At 37.0% G+C, this 27,340-nt stretch overlaps 2 protein-coding genes across 3 annotated transcripts in view; both read left to right on the forward strand.

The window, feature by feature from the left end:
* The window catches only part of LOC149800561 (neuropeptides capa receptor-like), a 222,789-nt gene extending 221,533 nt beyond the window's left edge, over nt 1-1,256 (forward strand). Inside the window, exon 2 of the mRNA XM_089954504.1 lies at nt 1-1,256. Coding sequence (XP_089810630.1) covers nt 43-1,248 — 1,206 coding nt within the window. The 5' untranslated portion in view covers nt 1-42 and the 3' untranslated portion in view covers nt 1,249-1,256.
* Nucleotides 507-26,939, forward strand: LOC149800562 (uncharacterized). 2 transcript variants are annotated; one of them, XM_089954507.1, is made up of 2 exons: nt 507-633; nt 23,974-26,939. In XM_089954507.1, exon 2 carries the CDS (start codon nt 24,025-24,027, stop codon nt 25,114-25,116), a length of 1,092 nt encoding a protein of 363 aa, XP_089810633.1. In that variant the 5' UTR covers nt 507-633; nt 23,974-24,024; the 3' UTR covers nt 25,117-26,939. The 2 variants fall into 2 exon arrangements, with proteins under 2 accessions (XP_089810633.1, XP_089810631.1); XM_089954505.1 differs by lacking the exon at nt 507-633 and adding an exon at nt 1,283-1,506.
* Nucleotides 26,940-27,340: the final 401 nt, after the last annotated feature.

Here is a 27,340-nt window from a genome sequence, read left to right on the forward strand (position 1 = left end):
GTTTCACCTGGTCCAGTAGATGTTAGAGATTAGGGCCTAAACATGGCATCAGATATGGAGCTCATCAACTACACTTCGACTATAATAATAGAAACTGAGAGGAATATTTCATTTGATGATGAAATCCAAAGTAACCTTCACTGGTCTGTCTATTATAAGATCGAACTTTATCATATCTTTCCTGTCATTGTATTTGCCAGATGTGTTCATATCCTCTGGTACGTAGTAGGACTTATTGGTAACGCTATTTCGCTGAAGATCTGGGCCATTCCTCGGATGAGAAGAATAAACTCGTCAGCTCTTTACTTGGTTGCGCTCACCATCACAGATATACTGTATCTCCTTCTCAATATTGTCATGTACTTGCGATTTTTGTGGGGAGTGCCTTCCATGGATGTGCCAATCTTCTGCGAGTTGTGGAATGTATTAAACATGATACCTCAATATGCGAGTCAAGTTCTCGTCCTTGGTTTCACAGTAGAGAGATTTATCTCTATATATCACCCATTTCGTGGTGAACGTTTCGCACGTCATCAACGAGCTCGAAAAGAAATCATCTCTATTATGGTTGGCGTCATCGTCTTATCTCTCCCTCAGGGATATATCTGGCATTTTGAATCTGGTCAATGCCAGGTACGTTCATTTGCGCACGAGTTCTTGAAGTATTGGTCCCTTGCAACTGAAATCACTATGTTTGTTGTTTTCCCAGTAATAACTCTCATCTTGAACATTTTCATTATCAGAGCCTCAAGGAAATCATTTATCGAACAAGAAAATAACTTGACTCAAGGACATAATGGACACAGAGCCAACCGCAACGGAAAATCTGTTCGTTCGTCGACTGTTACACTGTTATGTTTGTCCTTTTTCAGAATAATCACCCAGCTACCAATGACAATTGTGTTCCTCATTCAGCAGTTTTATTACCCGGGTAACCCCGAATTACCTATACAATATGTAAATGAAGACCCAGTCTGGGTCCAATTTTTGAAGTACATTCAGATCCGATTTATTATAGAATCCATTGGAGCGTCCCACCATGCTTTGAGTGTCTTTTTCTTTTACTTTACGACTCGAAAATTTCGCGAAGAGTTGAAAGGCATATTTCGATCGCATAAACTGAGCTTTGTATCTGTGTATGCAGAACCAAATAATACAGAGCTAGCCAACACGTATCCTTCAAGTGCTATTCGCACCAGTGCATCCTCTCTGTATAGTGCCAGCAACAGACTGAGTTCGAAGGTTTAAGAGGAATGCTTCGCGGAGTAGGCTCACGTGCATGACTTTAGAATTACGTATCAAAGCATGTCATTCAGACACTTGAAGCAATTTATCGCATTTTCTTATCATATACTCTTTATTACGTGCACAGGAAGAGGATTAAAAATGCCATTCTTACTGCAGTTCGATTTTCCAAACTACAATGCGACTTAATTCTTACGCTACCAGGGGATGACAACAATTGGCTACTTAAGGGAGGAAGCTTATGGAGGGAGGTAAAATAAGGTATACACGGGCCTATAAATCCTGTCGAACTGCAAACACACTAGACGTGGAGCTGCCGTCACATGACGTGTCGGCAGAACAAAGTCTATGCTGTTTTGTTTTATAGGTTACTCCTACAAACTGCTCAAACCGAGATCTGCCGGCGCATCATGCAGCGGCAGATCTGGATCTGTGCAGTTTGCCGTTAGACACGGATTATAAATGAGTATATTCCGGTATATGAAAACAATAGCACCAGAGAAATCAATACGCTATTTAGATATGATTGGTTTCTTTTGGTGTTATACGGCACAGGGACACATTTAAGTTTTCTAGTGCTAAAGAAATTGCCGAGGAACACACCATGGTAGCCGATCTGGGCTGATTTTACTGTAGGAGTCGAACCGCGCCCATGTAGTCACGAGTCCGACACGCATACCACTAAGCCATCGCTGTGCCAACTATCTGTTTATAAGAATTACGCGGAAAATAGGAGCCCCATTTTATTGTCGTCGTTTCAAACATCACTTGGCATATATCAGGAACATTCTATGCTCCGTGTGCCATGTTAAATGCATGCATTAGACTTACAAAGTTTAGCATAAAATAAATTTAGTGAAGGATTCTACTTTGTATAATGTGTAAAATGCTATTTTTTCTTGGTCTTTATGTTTGAATTGATGGTTTAGTTATTTTTTTAGCTTTGCCTGTTACTGTGATTGCTCCAGGGAGCGCTATTCTTTTTTAAACTGTTTATGATAAAGTCTGCTGTTGTTTGGACATCAAAATACGTTTTGTTGTATAGAAACGATTATCAATCGAAAGATTAAATACACATATTGCACTGGAGTCAAAACCCAGTAATGTGTTCTATCCAGCGCTTACTTAAGGTGTGTCCTTGATATGATATAACTGAAGCAGGGACGATGAAAAAAAAAATATTTTATTTTCCTTTCTTATTTTAATCTGAACCATCTCCTTGGGAGACAAAGTGAAATTTCAAAAATGAATCGTGGGCAAACAATCTGCATTCTTATGAGGCGCCATAGCGGACAAAAGTTGGTCCAGTCAGAACGTTGCCATTAAAATTTTAATGTCACATGTCCAGAATTCCAATTTCACGTATTGCATAAAAATTCTTCTACTTATAGTTCCATTTTCTAGGTCGAGATTTTAGGTTGTATCTGTTGAATTAAACATTAGTGGTTGAAAGTTATATTTTCTATGTCGAGTGTTTTGTATTGTGTCGTTTGAATTACACGGCGATGGTTGAAATTTCAGTGGCATACGTCGAGAATCCCTAATTTACTTATTAGTTCAAAGAGTTTATGTTGAAAGTTCCATTTCATATGTTGAGTATTTACATTTCATCTGTTGAATTCCACAGCGCTGGTTGAAAATTTGATGTCCAATGTCGAGTTTTTAGATTGTATCTTTGAATTACACGGCAGTTGTTGAAATGGTAATGTCATATGTCGAGAGTTTCAGTTTAACATGTTGAATCACATTGATTGTGCTGAAAGTTCCATTTTGTATGTTGAGTTTTTAGATTTTGTCTATTGAATTACACAGCGAATGTTGGACATTTTATTGTCTTGTCAGAATTGTTATTTTTATATGGTGAAATGATGTGCTGGTGTTAAAAGTAACATTACATAATGTCGACTTTAACAATTCAAAATAAAATCGAGTATTAAGATACATCATTCGTGCATTCAATTATGATGAGCCGTTACATTTCATGCATTTACAGTCTGAAAGTTAACATTCACAGGTCGATAATTACAATGACTGTTTTCGCTAGAGGTCGCTCTCGTGAACGGACCGCGTTATTTTTAAACAAGGAGGTTGCTTCCCGTTAATGTGAAATTCAGTAGATGAAATCTAAATACTCGCCATCTGAAATGGAACTTTCATCAGAAACAGTTACATACAACGTGTGAATTAGGGATTCTGGACATATGACATTAACATTTCAACCACCGCTGTGTAATTCAAAATATACACTGTAAAACGTCGCCATGGGAAATCTAACTTTAAACTACCACCGTATATTTCAACATATAAAATATAAAATCTTGATCTCGAAAATGGAACTTGAAGGACATGCAGTTTGGTCCAACACGTGATATTGGATTTCCTGACATACGACATCGAAATTTCAATTGCAACATTCTTATTGGACCAGCTTTGTTCCGCTACGGCGCCTCGTACATTCTTATTACTAGCAAAACGTGTGGGTGCCCGTAGCCGCCTGGTTTCCCTGGTTTCAATGCCCTTGCAAAATTAGATGAAATTTACTATGACTGTAACACCTTTGTCTGTAATAGTTCAGTTTTTCATTCCGTTTCTCATCTACATATTCTCCGACCGAATAGACAATACAATTTGTTCATCGCCGGAAAAAAAATTCTCTAATAATTTCTGTGAAGTCGGATAGTATTCAGCTTAGCGTTACTACACATAGTGTACACCTCTGGCTTGATATACCGTATATATTCGCGCATGGGTCTGTTCTGTATAGAAAACTGTATAGACCCGCACCTGCATACGCCTTAGGCAATGTCAGTTCAGGGTTTTTGTTAGATTAACCCGACCCAAAAGCAAGTTAACGGCACCTTTCTCTACGCACCGTCAAGACATTAATAAATGCTTGTCGTTTCTTTCCGTACTTTGATAGCTTCATTTTAAAAAAAATCTGAAGCGTTTCAATTTTGGCTTGACCCCTGGCCCGTGTACAAAATAAGAAGTGTTTACGAAACTCCAGCTCAAAGTCCGAAATCTTACTCGCTCCGTATCTTCGATTACGGTATAGTACGAATTACGGAGCTTTCGTAATATTCCTTACCTTTTGTTCCGCTATTACCACATCACATACACGTACTCTTCTTAAGTGTCGAATCTGATTCGGGAGCATTGTGTATTTTCATACTTGGAGAATACGAGGCCTGTATTATTATTGTACAACGCTATTCTCAGACATGTGTTTCGGTTCTGACGTACGGCACCATTTCAGCCAATTTACTTTTCAGGAATGGTTGCGTTTAAAATAGTCACCTGCGGAAAAGTTCCGGGGAAAATGGTCGACTTCTTGGTGGGAATGCTGTTACAGAAAACGGCAAATTGAACAATTAGGAAAGAAATAGTAAGAATAGCCTCTAGGCAGAAAGTATTTAACAATTTGCTTCGAGCTTTTGTAACCTGAGCAGCTGATACAAATCGGATGTTTTTTCGGAAAATACAGGCAATTTCAATCAAGCACTATTACTGCACTTTGCCGTTTGAGTATCAACATATCATGAATATGAAGAGAGAGAGCTCACATGTTATTTTTTTTCAGAACTAATTAAAAAACTGGGAATGAATTTTTGTTTAACCCCGATGAACTTAGACACTATAATCTTGATCCGGAAAAGTACATTTTAGAAGAATACTTAGTGGGGAAGGAAATCAAATACTAACAAACGTGTATGGCAGTCACGTTTATTTCTGTTTTTTTATATATAAAAAAAGCATAGTTTCTGATCTAAAACTGAGATATTTTCCCCACAGTGGATGTTATGTATCGGAGTTGAATGGAGGATATTTGCTTGAAAAGAGTTAATGACGGATGTATTTCATCGAGTGGATGAAAAACTAATTTTTTTCTCAAGAGATAAACTATATCCATTATTCACTCATAACAAGCAAACGTAGCAGTGAAAATATTTATGTATTTCAATCAAGTGAATTATCACAGTTTTTTTACTTGGAAAATTCAGTAATTCACAGCCTAGAATAAAAAAATAATAATACTTTAATTCTCTTTTTCACGTTTATGTTTCAGATCTACTGAAGGCTACGTTTCCCTTCTATGTCAGTAATAATTGTATTCGATTATAAAATATAAATACGAAGATTAGTAAAATTATAATACGTTCTGACAATAACAACAGTGCCCAGGGGAATATTTTAGTGGCACTCCTACAAGGCCTGGGACTATGTTCTTTAGTAGCGCCCCTACTTTGCTACAGAGAACAGTTTTTATGTCAGTTGTCAACCTCTCCACTCTCATGCCCTCATAAATATAAGTCTTGTGGAGAATTGGCCCCGTTAAAAACGGGTGAGGGTGAAATACTATGAAATTTTCAGCTTGATAAAAGCTCACGACAGCTAATCGTCCCCTCCCAATACACCTACCCCCGTCGCGCCGCCACTGAACATGAAAGTTGGGAAGAAGAGGACATTGTTGGCATCGATCTTGTAGACAAATACATTAACTGTTGACAAACTAGTCTTCGTTGGTAAAATCAGTCATAATTAATGCTGGATCAGCACAATTTGTACAAACTTTAAACGACTTGTTCCTACAGTGTTTTCTTTCAAATTTGGCTGTGTATATTTAAAGGCGAATTCGTGTTAGCTTTCCTTTTCCTTTTGCTTCTTTCTTCTTTGCTGATAATTAATATATATATATATATATATATATATATATATATATATATATATATATATATATATATATATATATATATATATTAAAGGTATATAATGCGAGAATTTTCTCCATCAAATTTGATTGAATTCTTCTAAGAAGTTTTGGATTATTTGGGAAAAGCCGCATCTTATATTGACAGTCGCGGCCATATGTGTTTATTGATAGGCATCATTTACAGAAATTTAAAAGACATGATGCTAGTAACGATAATTTGTCAAATTTTGTTTTGAGGAAAATTTTTTAAAGGGTTGTTCTTCTTTTAGCGCTAGCGGCCACGTTTGATTGGTGGTAGATAGGTATCAGTTGTATGACATGAAGGAACTTGATGCCTGGATGAGTTCCATCAAGTTTGATTAAATTCTGCCTGTTAAGAAGATTTCCTTTAAAGGTTTTTCTTTTTTGTAAATACTATTTGCCATATCTAATGACAAATTATCACCCTTTGTACAAATGGTACTGTTATGTATATGTGTATTAATTTTTATGATTATTGATTGTAAGGGTCATTATTCGACACATTACATAGCTACAGTATTGGGGGTTTGTACTTTGGGATGAGATCATTTCCTTTGAGTAAACATATTTTGTAGCCTTTTAACCTTGGAAGCTGAAGAAGAAATCGTGTTGACGAATTTGACAGAATTTGGGTTCAGGTCACGAGATTTCCCCTAGGAAAAAACAGATGACTTAATTTCTGATTGGTTAGCTGCTAAAGGACCTAACCTTGTTGACAAGTAAAATGGTCTGGGAATGATTATTCGACCCTCATTCTGATTCTGCAGTTGCGTCTTAGTTTTTCATATAAAGGATGTTTACCTTGGAATTAGCAATTCCTATCTTGAGCACCAGTCTTGGTGACGTCATTTAGTTGTGCTCGTTAGAGAGGAGTTTTTTAAATTTCAATTATTCATTGGCATTAACCGGTGCTTATGTACTTCAGGATTAGGTACCTACTTTAGGGTTTGCTGTGAGTTCATTTCGAGATATTTTAGGTTGTATCATTATGATGCATCAAGAATGTGAGCACATCAAACTATTCCAGAATATAGACACATCAGCACAATAGATAAGACTTCATTCTGAACACCACTGGAGCTCATTACGAATAATTTATACTAGTGGACTTATGATAGAACATTTTTACTTTGTATTCTAGAGAAATACATTATTTGATGAATTTTGCAAGTCTTGTTGGTTTTCACTCTTTTCTGTTACTTATTTTAAGACCATAGAAACGTAAAAATACCAGAAAAAGTTCTGACAAATTGGGTTGAGATCACTTGCAAATCTTTTAGAAGTTCCAAATAGCAAATACTGACGAAAGATACAAACTGGAAACGGCGACATATGAGGAAATCAAAGCAATGCCATAAGCACGCTTGGCATAGGGCTATGTGAGGAAGGTAAACATGATTTACATTGTTTCATATCCCTTTGCAATCAATACAACATTCTCGAGATCACACAAAGTCGGATTTGTTTTTCGCAGGACTATCTATTTATTCGGAATATATGCTGCTGTAAACGCTTAAAATATGGAAATTACTCTAATTATAATATCCTGGAAATGTTCCATCTAGTATGTTAAACATATGCCCGGATTCGTGAGACTAACTGAAACATAACAAAGTCTAATTTATCCCGCATGGGGTGCCGCCGTAGCTCATTAGGCTGAGCGTCGGACAACTCATCCAAGGGTAGAGGGTTCAATACCCACCCAGGCCAGTCCGAGTCAAGTGCCTCTGTGTGTCCATGGGGAAATAGACTAAGCTCTCATTTACTCGGCATTATATAGACAATCTGTTTACAATAAAGCTTAGGCCTACACGATAGTTTAAAAATAACAACAACAAAAATCGACTCATTGTACTTCTTTCAGCATGTGTTACTGATTTACGCTAGGCAATACCTGACGCCAGCAAAAGTGTCAAGGACTTTGTCTACTGTATTTCGAACTTGTGACAGGTTTCAAGAGTATCCAAATTCAGGATCTGGACCACTTTATTCTTTTCCGATCAGCACTGTTAACTGGGAACATGGTGAATGAAGTGGAAATATGCTCGCTTTGTAATTCTTTGATCCTGCGATTTTGCGTTCAGACAGTACGTCAAAAATTACACGGTTGCCTTTTGAATGTCATTCATTTCATCCGATAACAGTGGATGCTTAAGCTGTTCAAACAATTCTGTGCTTACATCTGCACTGAAGAGAGTGTTAAACATTTATAGTTTCATAACTTGTTTTATATAATGGTCACATTTCTAAATAAGGACATTTTCGATTATTGTAATACAGATAAAATGTTAAGTCAGTTGGGTGAATGATTTTATTTTGCAGCAGGAAATTTAAGAATACATGTGTTGCTGTGTGTTCACTGAGCATGATATATTGCACATGCCACGTATGGTTTATTTTAAGGCAAAATGTGTCACAGCGGCTCTATTATTGGTGTAGAGTTTCTGTAGACTGATGAGAAAGGACACTAGTAAATGATGTGACAAACATAACTTGAATGGGCGAGATATGAATAAAGAGTTGTAAACGTATGATTTAATTGGCTTGGTCCTGGGTTGCTTATTATACCACCCATTTAAAGGTCTAATATAATTTAATACACACTATATATCAGAATGTTCATTTTTCTCTAAATATCTCAGAAATGTGCATAAGAAATGCATATTTTAACTCAGAGAAGAAAATGAAGATAATGTGTGCATTTATCGATGTCTTACGGAAAACGCTCCGAATATATTTGTATTCTTCCGGTGATAATAGGATTTCCGGAAGTAACGTACTGTCGGGAAGTCCCTCAAGTTTAGCGTATGTGGTGATGGTGGCTGAATCGAGTGATAATTCTATCGAATTTACGGCAAATTTGTCATGCTCATTTTCGTCGTGTGAGGTAGGTGAACTCCTAAGACCTAGAACATGGCGAACGTAATGAATCTTAAGAAGATTCTGCTCGCTGAGGTTAGACAGTACCAATTTAAGCCCGAACAAGACCAGAAGGTGGACAAGGACACTAAAGAGAACATAGGGCGATAATGAGGCTGAGCAGCGCTTGTGCTATTCATTCTGATAATTACTGTTATAATTATGGCAATTATTTTTATTATTATTTCGTTAATATTATTTCAGTTTCATAGACCGCTCCGGTGGCCTAGTGGTTAGAGCGTCCGCCTCGGATGCGGAAAGTCGTGGGTTCGATACCCGGCCGAGTCATACCAAAGACTTATACAAATGGTACTAACAGCTGCCTCGCTTGGTGCTTAGCATTAAGAGGTTAGTGTTAGGACTGGTCAGCCTAGTGTCAGAATAATGTGACTAGGTGGGACATAATGCTACATGTCTGCGGCATGTTGCCCCAGTGCTAGACATCACTATAAACTGCCACACTGCATACATCGTAGCGATATGACTGAAAAATTGTTTAAGCTACGTTAAAAATCCAAATCACACCCCCCACAAACACACACACACACACACTCAATTTCATAACCAAAAGAGAAGGGCACGAAATTGTGTGAACCTTGGATATCCTTAGAGCTGATTTGCATGTGGACATGATTCATCTTTAACTAGTGGTGTTAAAAGTTAAACACTTGCTACGTTCTTACAAAAAGTAACAGGAAAAAAGTGAAGACAACAAGCTTTGTAAAATTTAACAAATAATTTATTTCCCTAGAATATCAAGTGAAAAATGAGAAAAAAGAACTTACGGTTTTACGAATCAAACCCAAAAATAATCCAAGAATAAAAAATTAGAAGTCCTAGTAATAAAATGTCTCGAATGAAACTGAGTTCGAATCCCGATGAAATAAGAAATGGAAGACGATAACGTCTGTTGTAACCTGCAAAGTGCTGCAATGTCAACAGTCTCTTGTTGAATATACTGTATATGAATTTTTTTTAATTCTGTATAAATTTTGATAAATGTCCGTGTCCAATAATTAATTTAGAGCATAGTATTTCCAGGGAAAATAATCACTTGAAATCCAATAATCTTAAGCAAATAAAATCTCAGCCCAAACTGTATTCCTAGTGATATGTTCACTAACTTTAATATAACTTTAAACATAGAACTGTTATATTAATATATGTGCTTATATACGAGTTTTATCAAATGGTATCATTCGGTGTAGTAAAATTTGCAATATCTACATACCCTTGGCTGCATGTCACACATCAAAATAGTGTGTGGCTCTCGTATTCTGTCTGATCCATTTCTGCTCTGAACATGACTGTCTGTAATAATACTGTCTACCTACACACTGTGTTACTGCAGTTTTGTATGGCTCTAGAAAAAATCCCTTTTTCCATGTGGCAACTGCTCTTTACTTCATTGTTCTGAAGAAAAGAGACAACATACATGTTGAGCAAAATTAACATTACTCCTATTTTTGGAAATGTAACATCATCTGTACATAGTTTAAATGTGTTTACCAACATTTTAAAATTGTATCATTGCTAAATAATAACAAGTTCACAACTGCTTGGTATACTGAGTCAAACGCTTACATAATCATACTGAGCTTAGTTAATATAATGTTATGTGTTTCGTTTGCTTGCTTTTTTTCTTCTTAAGTATCCAATCAGTCTGACACTGAACCGTAATACTGCATGATGGTGTTTCTAGTCCCTGTAATAAGAGTACGAAAACTGTGTTTCATGCCTTTGCAGTAGATATGGTAGTCACACTTGAGGTCTTTTGCATGTCTGAACAATAGTTAACAAATGCAAAAAAAAAACCTTTTGCTTATTTGTACAACTAAGGGTTGATCATAAAGTTTGACACATTGCCAATACATTGTAGTTTTTCAGCAATAAAAATTACATAACTTAATTATTGACTCGTACGCTTATACAATTTGTGAGGCCTTATGAATCAGTATCAGCTATGAAGCTATACAAACCGTGTAAACAGGGAATGAATGGAAGGCTCACCGTGACATCAAAATGTACTACAGGATATATCTCACTGTCTACTGTCTTCGGTTAAAGTTTTATATATATATATATATATATATATATATATATATATATATATATATATATATATATATATATATATATATATATATATATATATATATATATATATATTAGAGCAGCATTAGAAGGTACAATCTTTACAGAGACAGCATTAAATCATTTTAACAAATTCCTTTAAACCATGGTTCTGTTCAGATTGTGAATAATAAAACTATACTCTCCACATTGAACGGAAATAATATTCAGACTCGAAAGTAATGGGTTGTGGGTTTAAATCTGACCTAGACCGCTATCCATTGACACAGTTGAGTAGATTCTGGCAAACAATGTAATTTACTCCCAGTGCCTCAACACGAAGCGGTAATTAGCCTTTATAATTAAACACAATCAATACATCAAGTATTCACAACATTTTGGCTTTAGCAGAAAACTTGTTATGTCATTATTATTATTATTGTTGAACGGGCATGAAATAAGCATGGGCATGCAGATGATTTTTTTCGGAGGGGATAATAATGGGGGAATGGGCGAAACTAAAATCCAAGGGTCACAGACACATACACACACACGCGCGCGCGCGCTCGTCATGGTAAAGCAGGATTTATTTTGGGGTAGAGGTGGGGCTATTATGATTCACAAACACCCTCCCACTAAAATCACCCTCTCCCATTGATCTTTCTTTCGCTAGGTATATTTGTGGCGAGGGGTAGTGGTTGACAACCAGTAATATAGCAAGATAAAGATGTATTGATATTATACCCTCGCTAGCTCTCGCTTCTGCACCAGCTTCTCTTGGTATATATGTTGTTAGCCCTGCCGTAACCCTTGGTTTTTGTTGATCTGTACTAACGACTCGGTTATCTGGCGAGAAAACACGCTTGGTACTGCATCTGGCAGGAATTGTCTGATAGTCATAATACCAAGTGACTCATTAATTGTATAGGTGGCATCGAAATCGTCGTCTCTCAAATGGTCACTGCAGACCATCTCGCCTGTCACTGGTCGTATAACGCACGGTACCAGCTACTGAATGCAACTAACAACGGAAGTTAGGTTTTACAAACTGCTTAAACCCGGTTTGTTCTTTCATGCAAATACTTCCATCAGGTCTTATTAGATCATAATCCTCAGAATCACAAAACAACCATACGGATAGAGGATCATGTTTACTCGTTTCGGCAATAATATCGAATATATTTTCACTATAAAATCTGACGGTTCGATCAAGCGGCAATACTGTCATCGCTGGCTTCCACGCATGTGAGTTATGATCAATGATATTTATTGGAGCTTCTCTTGATTTACACGCTGATTGAAACAAAACGTCTTCTGTTATTGTTTTTATTGTTATTTGAAACTTTAATTTTTTACTTAGTTGTTTAACATCATTGATTGTAGCCCCGGTATCCTTAACCGATTCTGCCCAGTCATTTATATTGTTACGTCGCTGGTCAGTTAACTTATTTCCACGTGTCGAGTTTGTAAAATGCTGTATTACTCGCTCGGCAACGCAGCTTATCCTTGACAGCGTCGAGGATGAAAATCTCATCGGTGCCAGATCATTTATGTCAGGATTATCATTTATCTGGAATATTGCGTAAACAACGACGGTTAAAGGACACGCTTGGACGTAAAACGTTTTATCAATTACAGTTAGCATTCCTGGTCTTGAATTTTTATTTAACACCACAGTTTTCCTTTCAACAAGAACAGGCTCGCGTTTACCAAAGTTAACCCAATCACTGTCGTCGCGCCTGATAAATTGTATCTGAATGAGGTAGTTTCTGTCATCGAGAAAATTAATATTTATTTATTTATTGCCAGAATATCATTCATCGTCACATCGATGACCTTACCATCCGTTATCCTAAATGTTGACCAGGTATGAGTCATATAGAGTTTTAAAATTCACTTTGGCTTCGTTGAGCGCGCTAATCAAACCAGGGTATTTACGCAAATGTCTTCTCACTGGATCAGGATATAACAGATCAAGGTCGAATTTACACAAAAATTCTCTTTCTGGAACAAATAAAAAATATATCCATCTATTGTTTAAGCAAAAGTTTTGGTTTAATTAAACATTTTTTAAAGTATAATGACCACGCAAAATAAATGTAAATGGTTGATAATTGGATCTACTGATTACTGTAACAGTAACTGTGAAGGAGAAGTATGTGCATCGCATGGACAGTATATAAGACGAGGAAGCACAGGGCCGATTCCATGTATTCGTTGCCGAAATGGAGTGCGAGGAAAAAGTCAATTATGCGGAGAATGCGCAGGCAAGCGATACCGAGAATCATCTCGGTATTACAGGATCAGATACGGCTTTGATATAACTGCACGTGATTACATCACATGCGACTACATAAATAGATTTTCAAAGTAAACATTTTGCTTTTGTAATATGGATGAGGAATTCGTGAAACATCCAATATTCAACAACTACGAAGTGTCTCGCGATGGAATTATCAGACATTGTAAACGAAAAATAAAATTAGACTGGAGCAAAAACAATGGTTATTATGCATTTGGTTTTAACAATAAAAAATATTATTCTCACCGGTTTGTTTACGAATGTTTTAATGGTCCAATTGGATAATCGCTTATCTAATCTGAGAGCGGTTACTCAAAGCCAAAATTTGCGCTACTTACCATAAACATACTTACTGGAAAACATAAAAAATGCAGACGAACGGTTACCGCGGTTGTCGACGCGACTGAAATTAAATTTCCGTCAGTAAATTCTGCCGCTAGGTATTCTGATATTAAGAGACCGTCAGTACACTAATACGCTAATGGTAGAACTCATTCAACATACTCACGCAAACACGCGGCGTGGATATCATTTTATTATCCTTAGTATAAAAAATAACTTTTTTCGCACATATAATGCATCAGCACTATATTGTTCAAGCAATTAAATAACAGAATATAGTATAATGAACCGCATAGACATAGATGACATAATAAATGATGTCAAAACATTGAAATCTAAAGGGCTACTAAAGCTAACGAAATCCCAAGGAGCGAAAACACCGTATAAAATACTTGATCCCAAATTTATTGAAAAAAGAATACAACGATGTTGAAACCAATAAAAATCTTGGCAGAAAAACACATTCAGATGAATATCGTATAATTAAAACACCTGAAAACGCGATGAAAGATTCACTTGCGTTTATACGCGATAAAGATCTTGTGGAGTATAAACCACTTGCTGGTGTAATTAAGCGGGTTAAAGATCAGCTAGGTATGGCATACTCGGCACAGCTGGTTATTACTGATCGTTCAGTTGCATTATCGAAAATGATCGACGACGACGAATATCAGCCTGACGACAAGCTTCAACTTGACGACGCATCTGACGACGAACTTCAACTTGACGACAAACTTCAACCTGTCGAAGAACTTCAACCTGACGCAAACTTCAGCTTGACGACGAAAATTTAGTAAAACTTTGCAACAATCTTGACAAATTAAGGAATGAGATATCTTTTGTCACCAGTGAATTCATAACCGCGAAAAATTCTTCCTCGCGGGCTTTTGTTTTATCGTATTGGGGTTTTTTTTCTTTCTTTTGTTTTAATCTTTTTTTTTTTTGTCTCGAGAAAATCATTAGTGATTTTATCATAAGTGAGATTTAACTCCGATAACTATGACTTAAGCGCATTTAACACACTGGTGCGCTCAGCAAGTTTTGACTCAAGCGTGTTTAACATACTGGTGCGCTCAGCAATTTCGGCTTCGGAACTGGATTTTTTAAATACTCGTTAGTTTATTTCGCAACTTATCATGCTCGTGACGTGTATTGATCATAACAAGCTGAGTTTCTTGGAGGCCTCGCATAACTCAGTGTAGTGTTCATTTGCATCATTATATTTAACACGCGTGTGATTTATCCGTGCAGTGATGTGCGTATTGATATCCTTTCCGGGCATTGTTTCAGCAAGAGCGCGGGAAATCTTTTGTTGCCACTAGCATATTCCCAAATTCTATACAGGCGCGATAAACCAATTTTGTACATCTTAGCGATTTTTTGTGGAGACTCAACTCCGAGTAAACTTATTATTTTTTCCTCATCGTACACACACAAGTATGTCGCTGATCGTGGCATGTAGTAAAAGTGATAACAAAAACTGAAAAGTAAAAATGTTTTAAAAAAATTTATTAAGAAAAATATTAAGTTTTGAAAAAGCACAGAACACGTGGTTTCCAAGAAACACCTTTACTTAACACTTTTACCTAATATTTTTCTTTTAAGTTTCACTATTTAGCTTATAATACGTTACATAATGGAACCTCATTCAGCTATATTAGCTCAAGAACGACTTGAAGCAATCAACAAAATTCTTCCTGTAAGAGATTCCGTCAGGCAGTAGCTACAACAACGTCAGGAGTCTCAATTTGAAATTGCAGAGAGTGCATAACAATTGTTTAGACCTGTCACAGCGGTTGCTGAAAAAAACAGAAAAGATTTTACAAGATCTTCCAACTAAGATAGCTGTTGCTCAACCGCCACCTCCTGACAGGGTCAGTGTGAAGAAATGCTTAAAGGTATTGGTGAAATAAAAAGCGCTTGCACCTAAACCTAAAGTAAAAAAGTAAATGTTGAATTGAATGAAAAATTTAGGGAAAGTTTTGTCGAAAAATTACAAATACTAAAAAATAAATACCTGAAAAAAATATTATATTATGTTTAATAAATCAAGTATTTTAAACCATGAATACTAAGAGTTCATAACGAGGTACGGAAACAAATACCTCCACCGGAGCAACAAATAGAATAACAACTTCCCCAACCTCAACCTGAACCCTAAGCATGTTCCAAAAATACACTTGAAAATTGGATTCCTGCAGTATATTTTGCCGCCAAAAATCCATCGGTTAAACCAAGAGATCCAGGATATATTGAATTTAAAAGAAGTGTAAGATTAAGGCGGCAACAAAACTACTTTTGATCCTTTCGGCGCTACTGGAAGCGGACTGTCTACCTTGGCGTTGTCAGCGGTCGCCTGTCCGAACAGTGTTCTTGACAATGTTACGAGACTGGAAGTCCTAATTGGAGGGAAACGCGCCGGACATAATTCTCCATAATTTATTAATGAAGCAGCTGATATTTGTCGAAGATTATTTAGTGGTGGCATCATCGACATCAATGTTTGCCGGGAACTTATCGATGGAAGTATAGATGACTACTACAATGATTAGATAAATAAAAGTAAATAAGATGATAGTACACAATGCTCAACGTGGACCTGTAATGGTCAGAGTAGTAAACTCAAGATTACCAATTTACAAAGCTATTTACGGTGATGGACTCGGCGATGTTGTTCAGGGTCTATTCAGAAGGATAGCCCCAAAGGCAGCACCGATTGCAAAACAGTGAAAGTTATTGACGTTGTTCGTGATAAAGGTATAAGCGCTGTTGGTGGTTTGCCGGTAAAGCATTTTCGGCAATGAAAGAAAAACCGGCATGATTAATACGCAGACAACCAGTTGTTCGACCACATAGCGGTTCATCGCAAGCGGTCCGGTCACCCTTGACGGATGCCAAGACACCGATAAAACTAACCAGCACCGAAGTTATGCCTGCAAATGTCAGTAAAATAATAAATCGTGCTGCAAATCAAAAACTAGTAGAGATGACTGGTAAAGCAAATACGAGTTTTATTTCGGGAGGTCATCATCGTGTTAAAGGAATGTGGTTATAATAAGGATGATTAAGCGTATATCCGATCCAGCGTTTGATGTGGACGTACGAGTCCTTAAAGATGAATCGGTACACAATTTTCAATTTTATTCTTATGACGCACGGATACCAAATCAGCGTGTAAATATTGAATTACAAGCTCATGATACAAGTAGATACTTTCTACCCCGCTGATTCGTTTATTGAGGTAGAATGGGAAATTGTAAAAAATGATGATACTGCATACAATGATGATTATATCATCGATTTTGTCAATAATGGTATTATGGCGATGTTTGACAGCGTTACATGTATGATTGATGGAATAAAAGACGAAGATATTCAGAAAGACGTCGATGTCGCTACAACAATAATAGGTTTAGCAAGATGCTCTGTTGATTATACAAGATCAGCTGGCCCAATAGTGATGTTCGCAAAGGATGATTATGATGGTCCCTTTTAATCAATTTAAAATAAGACAGCCAAGAAACTCTGCTGGAGCCGCAGATGCTGATGCAGGTTCTATGATTATTACTACTAACTAGATTTTAATGCAGTATTTGCAAAACTTCGACTTACGCTTTTTCATGCGCGATTCCACTGTCTCATATCTTTGGGTTTTTCAGAGATGTTAGAAAAGTTATCTTTGGGGATAAACACACAGTTACGCTTACCAGAAAGGGCTATGATAATGATGCTATCTGGCGAGCTCCAGGAGCTGATGCTGGTAAAGTAACACTGACAAAACTTACATTGTGGGTGCCGGTAATGACTCCATCGATTGCTGAAGACCAGCGATTACTTTATTTTATGAGTTCAGGTGGTAAATCACTGCTGTCATGGTTAACAGTAACAACGGATAATACTCGGTGCAACATTAATGGAATATAGCATCCCAGCGAAGCGTTTCGGCACCAAAACATTTTTGTTGCTTTTCAGAGAACTGAGCGATTAAACTCACAGAATCATAGTCATATGATATTTGACACCCTTGGAGTTAGTGTGGTTTCATTAAAAATAAATGGACGTAAAGAACCATTTGAAGATATATTACTGAATTTTGAAGGTAATCATATAGCACGTGGGTATCATCGTTTGGTGACTTTTATGGGACACAATCAAAATGCAGATACTGGTTTGCAAACATCACAAATAGATGTTGTAAATCGATATTCGATCTATTATTTCTCTCTGGAACATCTCGATTTAAGTATACAGCATGTTGTTCATATCTATTTTCGAGCTCGCGTAAGTCCAGGTGTCGGTGTTAATTACAGAACAAGTGATGTTATACTCAGTGACAGATCAATGTTACTCGAAGGTGTCGGTGGGCGAATGCGAGTTAATGACGCACCAGTGGACAACATGTAAAAGCAATTAGATCACTCACATATACTTTAATGTCATAGTATCATGTCAATGTCAATCTGACCCCTGGTCAGATTAAAAAACTAAAAACCGTAACGGTAAAAAAATCCGGAATCACAATAAAGCTAAAACATAACCAGATCACAGGTGGTCAGAATAAGTTGTCGCTGACGGAACGTCAACTCAAAAAATTTAACGATGCTAAAAAAGCCAAAAACTGGAATACAAATTATTCTTTCCGTAGTTGCCATTTCCGATATAAGTAAATCAGGTGGTATATTTCCACTTCTTGTGGCGATAACAGCATTGATAGCAGCTGCAGCACCAGCTGTTGAAAAAGCGGCTGCGTTAGGTGCTGTTGGAACCGCTGCTGGGATGACATTTAAAAAAAAGCAACCGGAATAGGTCTGAGACTTTCAAGAACTCCCTATCGATACGGAAAGGTCTAAAGCTTTCAGGAAATCTGCGTTAAATAATAGGTTTTTTTTAACCGGCTCCGACGGTGAAACTGATTTCAAACTTTGATTTACTTGACGCAGCTGAAAAATTAAAAATAAAAAACTTTAGAGGTGTTTTGATGCCTGATCAGTTACCAGAGAAACCAAACTCTGTCGAGACAGGTATTATTAATCTCGATAATAACACCGGCGCTGATACTCATTGGGTGGCATACGCAATTGATCCACGTGGAATTATCTATTTTGATTCATATGGGTTGGCACCACCGTATGACCTTATGAGATATGCGAAATTGATAACAAATGTACCAAATAAAAAAACTAAAAACCGTAACGGTAAAAAAATCCGGAATCACAATAACGCTAAAACATAACCAGATCACAGGTGGTCAGAATAAGTTGTCGCTGACGGAACGTCAACTCAAAAAATTTAACGATGCTAAGACACAAGCGTTAATAGATCCACCAATATGTGGCCGTGAAGTCGTTGCTCTATTCGACGCGGTATCAAAGGCGTCACTGGCACCTCACAAAGTTGTGCACAATTATACAAGTAATCGATATAACAGATAATGGTAGATATATTTGGTAGATCCTCAACACGCACAGGCAAGAAAAACTCGGCGACGTAGATTTATCAAGTTACGCGACCAAGGACGAACTCGCTTATATTATGAACCTCTCTGGTGTTGACCAATACGAAATTGTTGTTTTTCAGGATAAATACGGTCTTTTAAAAACGAGTAATATTAAGTGGAATGACATAATTAGACGCGTTCTTGGTGGTACCACAGATAACATTCCAGTGTTTACTGACGATAGAAAAATCAGAGACTCGAGTGTATCGTTCGTGACTATCAGAGAAGAAATTGCAAAAAGTCTTCCCGGTCGTTTGCGAAACACTGGTGATACATTGACGGGTAAACTCAGTATGAATGGTAACAAAAAAGTCGTGCTAAGAGATCCAACATCTGATGAAGATGCCGCAACAAAAAGATATGTAGATGCAGGATTTACCAGCATCGATGGTAGATTATCCATGTTACGGACCGACTATGAAGTTCACGTAGGTTCGTTTAATAATACTCGCCGTAATTTTCAACGGCTTAATAAGACCACCTAGGATTTCTTAGATACATCCTTTGCCGTGCCTGTAAAACTCGCGATCATCAACGAGTTTGACACAAACAAGAAAAATATCAGCGACATCATAAGTGAAATTCCCATTATTGTCGAGCGACTTGACAAAATAGTATACCTCACAAAAAGAATATTAATACTGTATGCTCTGTACAGTGTTTTTTTATTTACCTGGACGCCTCAAAGTAACACTATCAGACACACCGCAACGCTTAAAGGTATCTATATATTTACAGTGTTTTCAGCTGTGCGATTTAATGTATCTTCAAGTATGTCTACTGGCGTTGATAAAGTTAGTGCAGTAATATGCATTAGCGCTAGTGAAATATTTAGAATAACACCACAGGTAGAAAATTTGACAGCAGCGACACTTACATGGTATGTAGAATTTGTAGTCGATTTAAGCAGACCAAATTAATAATAATGGATGTGCAGACGTTTAGATACAATCAAGTGCGTGAATAGCAAACAAGGCTAAAAAGTATCGTTGACGAGTACACAAATAAGATTTAAAAAATATCGTAGACGTGCAGTTATTATCAACGTTGTGGTTTATTCAGCGTCTGCGGTTGTTGGTGCTGTAGGGATATATTAGATATTAGTTATCAGCAACGGTAGGGGCGCCAGGTGTGCTTGCGATATGTGCGGGTGCGTCTGCGACAATTGCAGGTATTTTTGACATCGTTGCAAGAAAGATATCTGCGTGTACAAATACAAAATTAAACAACTACGTGGTAATAAAAAAAAACAGCAACGCTAGCGTATTCTAAATTATCGTCAATGATATCATCAAGTCTTAACGATGGTGTAATATCAGATTCTGATTTTGACGCGATGGTTAAAGTCTACAATGAAGTAATTGATTTAGACAATCATGATTTAAATAATAACAGAGCTGTTACAGCAGATCGTCACGAACACAGAACGGTTGAAAACCACGATATCAGTAAGCTCAACCAACCCTGAATTTAATGTTATTTTTGCAACTGCAATTCCAGTAAAAGAAATAGCATTAGCGGAGTTGCGTGTACATTACAGTTGGCCTAATATCAGGTCAATATCATTTGGCGGGTTAGCTTCAAATAATTCGTTGGTGTTTGCAAATAAAAATAAACCCGGTACCGATAGCACATGTGTAACTCCTGACTGGCAAGTTGTGGGTATTCTGACGGTACGTTATCAAATAGAACAAATCAATGACGAATTTCAGGGTAGAATACAGTCGAGAACTGGACAGGAATTCAAGATAACTATAACGGTTCATGAACCAACTTTGTCAGCCGCAATAGAGATAAATTCGCCAGATTACGCCGTTGATATTTATTCTTCGTCGATTAGAACTGTTTTTGGATGGCCTGAAGTAGCTCCATCAGCAGCTGCATCAATACCTGAGCCTATAAAACTACCGACAATTGAATCTTTTCACGCGAAAATATTAGCTGCTACTAATTGGCCTATAATTTTGGGCTTGGACTATAGGGGATCTAGTCTGTATAGTTATGCAAAATTATCTGGTGCTACGGATACTGATAAAAATCGCGTGGAGGACGGAAGATGGATTTACAGTGATATACGTTTTGGTGATAGGTTTTCCATTGCAGAAACTGAAATCATAAAATATTGAAAACATATCGCTGAGATATATACGCGGGAGGAAAAATAATCCAGCTACTTCAGGAATATCTTTTTGATCTATTATCGTCCGTCAATGATATTGAATGGAAGATGATAAAACTGCATGATATCTTAAATGATTACTCAATCATACGGTTATTTATTTTGCAAACGGTGGAAAAGTCAGATCCAAAAAATCTATAATTATTTTTAGATAAAGATTCATTGTTAGAGGAAAATGTGTATGATGTTTTTGTTTCCAGGTCTTTAAACTACAGCTCAGTTACATAAATCTTTGCACGATATTTATGTTACACATTGCAACATATCACTCGCCGTACACGCGGCAATAAAACCACAGACGGGTATATTGCAGCATGATAACAGCCGTGCCGGTGATGGTCGTCATATTTTGCCAGGAATAATAAATATAACGTCAACGATCGCATACAATCTTGTATGTAATGCAATCAATGGTAGTTATCAAACAGATCTTATAAATTCAAATCAAGCTCAGCAAGGATATATTCTTTATACTTTTGCGACACAAGTTCCTTCCGGGTATTTGATCGTGCAAGAGCCAATTAATCATGTCTTACTGCAATGTCATAATCCGCTATTATCAAGGATACATTTCAAACTAACTGACCAACACGGTCACTTGCTTGATTTACGAGGTCAGACTTTGAGTATAAATTTATATGTGAAATCGTAGTGTCCTTTTTGAGCGATCACGCTATCGAATTGGTCTAGATATTTTGAAGAGCAGCAGGGAGGGTGCCTGACCACAGGTGGTACCACGCTGCGCAAACGTTTATGCATGCGGTCCGGAATTTTGTTTGGAATTGTTTTAGGCGGGGGGTTTTTGGTGGCTTGAAAGCGTTATTTTGAAGTTTTAAGAGTTGTGTTAAATGGTCTGTTCACCCTTCCTGCTGCTAAAGTGTGATAATCAATACAAATCATATGTTAATCAAAAATGCCTTTAAAGATGACTTCATGGGGAAGTACTTTTCAAAGGTTCACCGACATTATTTTTGAAAGGCTGGACTGTAAACAAACCAGCGTGCAATGGAACATTTCACTTCTCAATCATCACCAAGACCTTATTACTCACTGTACACTGTCGCTGAAACACACACAGACAACCACTTGAAAGCTCATATTCTAAAGAATGAATAAATTGCCTTTAAATCTATACCAAGAATGCCTAAATCTAACTCTTGTATCACAGCCAACAGGAGACAGGAAAAATGATCTAAACATAGACTGGGACTACATTCGTGAGTACTGAACCGGAACTATTGTGACCAGATTCAAAATGCAGTTCCCTACAACGCGTCACTTCCGCTTTGTCGTATGGAAATTGACGCGGCGACATCGGCTAGGAGCGGGTTACCTTGTGCGATAAAAAAAGTCGATTGATGTAGTCATTATTTTCATTAATGATGAGGTATTTGACATAATACCTTTAAATATTGCGTCTAGAAGATTAAAGTTATCACATAAACGAAAGTTTGTGAGTACACTAGCAGACCTTTAGGGTTGGTAGTTTCCTTGCGTCACGTTTATTCCTTAACCTTGATGAGCATCATAATTACCTCAGCTGTCATAAATACAGTCATGTGGTTTGACTGGTTTATGGATTCTACTTGATTCGCGGTTCTCGTAATGGTCACAGACTGACTACATGTACAGACATGTTCTTACTATGCGGATGATTGTTTTGGTCAGTTGCAGCAACACGAATAAATGTTTGAAGCGTGCGATCTTTTCTTCTTTTATTTCTTTGTTGGTTATGCATTGGCGAATACGTATAGGAATGGTATAAATTAGGGTCCCCATAAGACATACACAGCAAACAAACAAAAATACAAGAAGGCGTACAATCCTTAAAATACAAAGTCAAAATTGATGTGTATTAACCATCCAAACATTATATACTGTTGCTGGAATACAACAAAATGTAACTCCCCACACATGCGACGTGAATAGGGTATACATACTGTTTCCGACTGAAATTTGTAAGTTGGAGGCGGTGGCTTCGTGTTAGAAAGATTGTACTTGTGACTACAACAGTGCTTCCCAATGCCACAATCAGAACAACCAAAATAGGCTAACGTGGTGTGCCTTTTACTTGCCTCTTCACGATATAACATTAAAAGTGTTGATGTGGTGTAAAGCACCAAAAGAAAACCAAACATAAATTCAAAATGTTGTGGGCAAACGATTGTTTTCCGAAGATCCTTGACAAATCTTTATATAGTTTTATTTTGTAATTACTTGTTGTAGTATGTATTACCTTTATTATTGAAAAAATCACATGTTTCACTATTCAAATTCACATCATATGCTTATTGCAGCAACAAAATGGAATAATATATTGCACTAAGAACATCACTTGATAAATATGGACAACTGTATCCATATTTTATGAAAAATCATCCAAGGTGGCATTCCCTAAGAAAATCCGCAAAAAGGAAATCCGCAATTTTGTACCATATCGTCAACTGTTCTCAATTGTATTTGTGAACGCTCAGATGCTATTTCTAAAACAAATATATTAATAAATTAAAATTTGTTTTCCAGAAAATACTGTTACATTTACAAACCTAGGTTTACGGTAATAGCAGTATACACTTTTAATGCAATTAATTGGTAGTTTTTTCCTCTTCATCTTCGTCTTTAAAACTCAAATGTAAATGAAGGTTTTAGAAATCGAACTGATTGAAATTGATTTTTATTTTCAGGTTTCACCAGATCCACATATGGAGTAGATTTTAAGAGATTAATTCTTAAGCATGGAATCAGATACTGAGTTCATTAACTACACTGCGACTGATGTAACGGAATCTGACAGGAATATATCAGGATTCTCGTATCCTGAAAATGAAAACCCAAGTAACCTTCACTGGTCTGTCTACTATCAGATCGAACTCTATCATATCTTTCCTGTCATTGTATTTGCCAGATGTGTTCATATCCTCTGGTACGTGGTAGGACTTATTGGTAACGCCATTTCGTTGAAAATCTGGGCCATTCCTCGGATGAGAAGAATAAACTCGTCAGCTCTTTACTTGGTTGCGCTCACCGTCATGGATATATTGTATCTCCTTCTCAACATTGTCATATACTTGCGATTTATGTGGGGAGTGCCTTCCATGGATATACCAATCTTCTGCGAATTGTGGAGTGTTTTGAACATGATACCTCAATATGCGAGTCAAGTTCTCGTCTTTGGTTTTACAGTGAAGAGATTTATATCTATATATCAGCCATTTCATGATGAACGTTTCTCACGTCATCAACGAGCACCAAAAGAGATCGTCTCTATCTTGGTTGGCGTCATTGCTTTGTCTCTTCCTCAGGGGTATATTTGGCATTTTGAAAGTGGTCAATGCCAAGTAGGTTCATATGCGCGCGAGTTTTTGAAGGTTTGGTCCCTTGCAACTGAAATAGCTATGTTTGCTGTCTTCCCCGCAATAACTCTGATCTTGAACATACTTATCATCAGAGCGTCAAAGCGATCTTTAAGGGAGCAAAGAAATAACTTGAGTGAAGGACGTAATGGACACAGATCCATCCAAAACAGACGATTAGTTCGTTCAACGACCATTACACTGTTGTGTTTGTCCTTTTTCAGAATAATCACCCAGCTACCCATGACAGTCGTGTATCTCATTCAGCAGTTTTATTCTCCGGGTGACCCCGAGTTGCCGATACAGTATGTGAGTGAAGACCCAAAGTGGACACGATTTTTACAGTACATTCAGATTCGATTTATTACAGAATCCATTGGAGCATCCCATCATGCTTTGAGTGTCTTTTTCTTTTACTTTACTACGAGACAATTTCGAGAGGAGCTTAGAGGCATGTTTAACAGGGATACCTAGATTTGGTTCGATAGGGTAGATGTTTGCATAATCTATAGCAGTATGGATGGGTCGTCCATATTTTATTGTGGCTTACTGTTTTTTTCTGTGCTTTTTTTTTGTTGCTTTTTTATACATCATTTTACATCAACGACTATACCATTATCGTTATACTCTTTGAGATGGAATAAGACTTATCGTCAAAGCAGCAGAAAGAGAATCGTGATGACCAAAGACAATGTTATGGATCAGACTCCCATCCAAAAAAGTTGATATGACTGTTACAACAAAAGCCCATATTCAGGCACAATGGATTTAAGCAGCACTAGATGAAAGAGAGACATGGACGAGAAGTAGGTTCAAACCAAGTCAAGGTGTCTGGTTTTTTTATAAGGGTCGTGTCACAGACAAGTTTAAACTGAAAACATAAAGAGAAAATATCCCGTTAAGAACAGATAATCCGATCATTTACCTAGGAAAATTCAGACAAGAAAAGTGAACATAGATTAAAACAAAAGGCGGAAGATGGTTTGCAGAAAATCGACCAATTCGGCCTCCATAGATACTTCAAGGATTTGATGTACCGGGATTATTTTCTTCCAAGGCTCACGTGTTCACTTATGGTGAATGAAATCACTATTAGGACAGTGGGGAAACTAGAACAGGTCATCAACAAACACCTGAGAAGATTTTTATGTGTTCCCTCGTCGTTACCAGCATTGTTTTATTTTTGACAAGCCATGCAAGATACATCTGCCCTTCACAACGCTGGTTGAGGAATACAAGATGGTCTAAACTAGATTCCTGATAAGTTTGAAGGATTCTAAGGAATACAAGATGGTCTAAACTAGATTCCTGATAAGTTTGAAGGATTCTAAGGAATACAAGATGGTCTAAACTAGATTCCTGATAAGTTTGAAGGATTCTAAGGAATACAAAATACGTGGACCGTGAGCAGGGCGTCTAAAGAGGCTGAGATTAGGATATCGTTGGAACTATAAGTAAGGTACAAGAAGGTCTCGACTCAAGGAAATACCAAAGATGGAATGAACCAAGACCAGCAGACCGACATAATGTGGTCAAAGAAGAAATTTGTAGAGGTGAGGATGAAAGGATATCATTAAGATGGCAACTGCCAGAGAAGAAAATCACACGGACAGACCAATCCAGTGTCTTCTTCGGTCCGTGTAGAATCTGCTCCCAGAACTCTTTAGATATGGAACCCTCCAGATCCGTCGTGCCTGTTGAGCTAGGAAAGAGCCACACTCAATCATATTCTGTCGGCATGTCAGGTTGCCTTGGACCAAGACGATACAGACAGACAAGGGTTTAAGAGAGATGAAAGACATGAAAGACATGATAGAGAGAAACTACCGAAAGTCAGAAACTCAGGGAGGTCAGATCCCCAGTTCATCCAGTTTGTTAAAGAAGGACAAAAGAAAACAACAACAACAAATAATGCTTAATTATTCCCTGAAGTAAAATCTTGGGAGACATGAATAGACCTGGGGAAATATTCGTGTTCCCGAAAGTTATGCAGGCATTATTTCGTCTAGATATCGTCATACGGACTGTGACTACAAAGAAGATCGTCTTGATGAAACTGACTGTTCCATGGGAAGAACTACCGGAAGATGCATATGAAATGAAGACAGAGTGTACCAAGATCTGACAGTCACACTTTATATCAACACTACCTTTCTCTACAAAATTGTTTCGATTTTATTGATCTACATTCAACGGATTTTCACTCTCAAATACCTATATATGTCTGTTACTTTTATATCGCGTCGTTTTGTTTCATTATATGTTATGTTTCATAGTTATTAAATAAATTTTCCTTATATGATATAATTATCACTGACTGTCTTTAATACGAAATCATCACTACTGTTTAGCTCGCCAAAAGCAGAAATAACAATTTTCATCAGGTTTTACATACACACACACACACACACACACACACACACACACACACATATATATATATATATATATATATATATATATATATATATATATATATATATATATATATATATATATATATATATATATATATATATATATATATATATATATATATATATATATGCATTGTATTAACACCAGTAAAAGCCAATTACTGTTCCTAATAAGACCAACTCAAGTACACCAATACAAGGTGAAACTTTCCTTCCCTGCTTCTAACCAATTCAAAACGTTGCTATTTTGTGTTTTGTCTAGTAAGTATATAGTATTCTAT

The sequence above is a fragment of the Sinohyriopsis cumingii genome, chromosome 4, assembly GCF_028554795.1.
Source record: "Sinohyriopsis cumingii isolate HCF-2022 chromosome 4, ASM2855479v2, whole genome shotgun sequence".
Classification (NCBI taxonomy): domain Eukaryota; kingdom Metazoa; phylum Mollusca; class Bivalvia; order Unionida; family Unionidae; genus Sinohyriopsis; species Sinohyriopsis cumingii.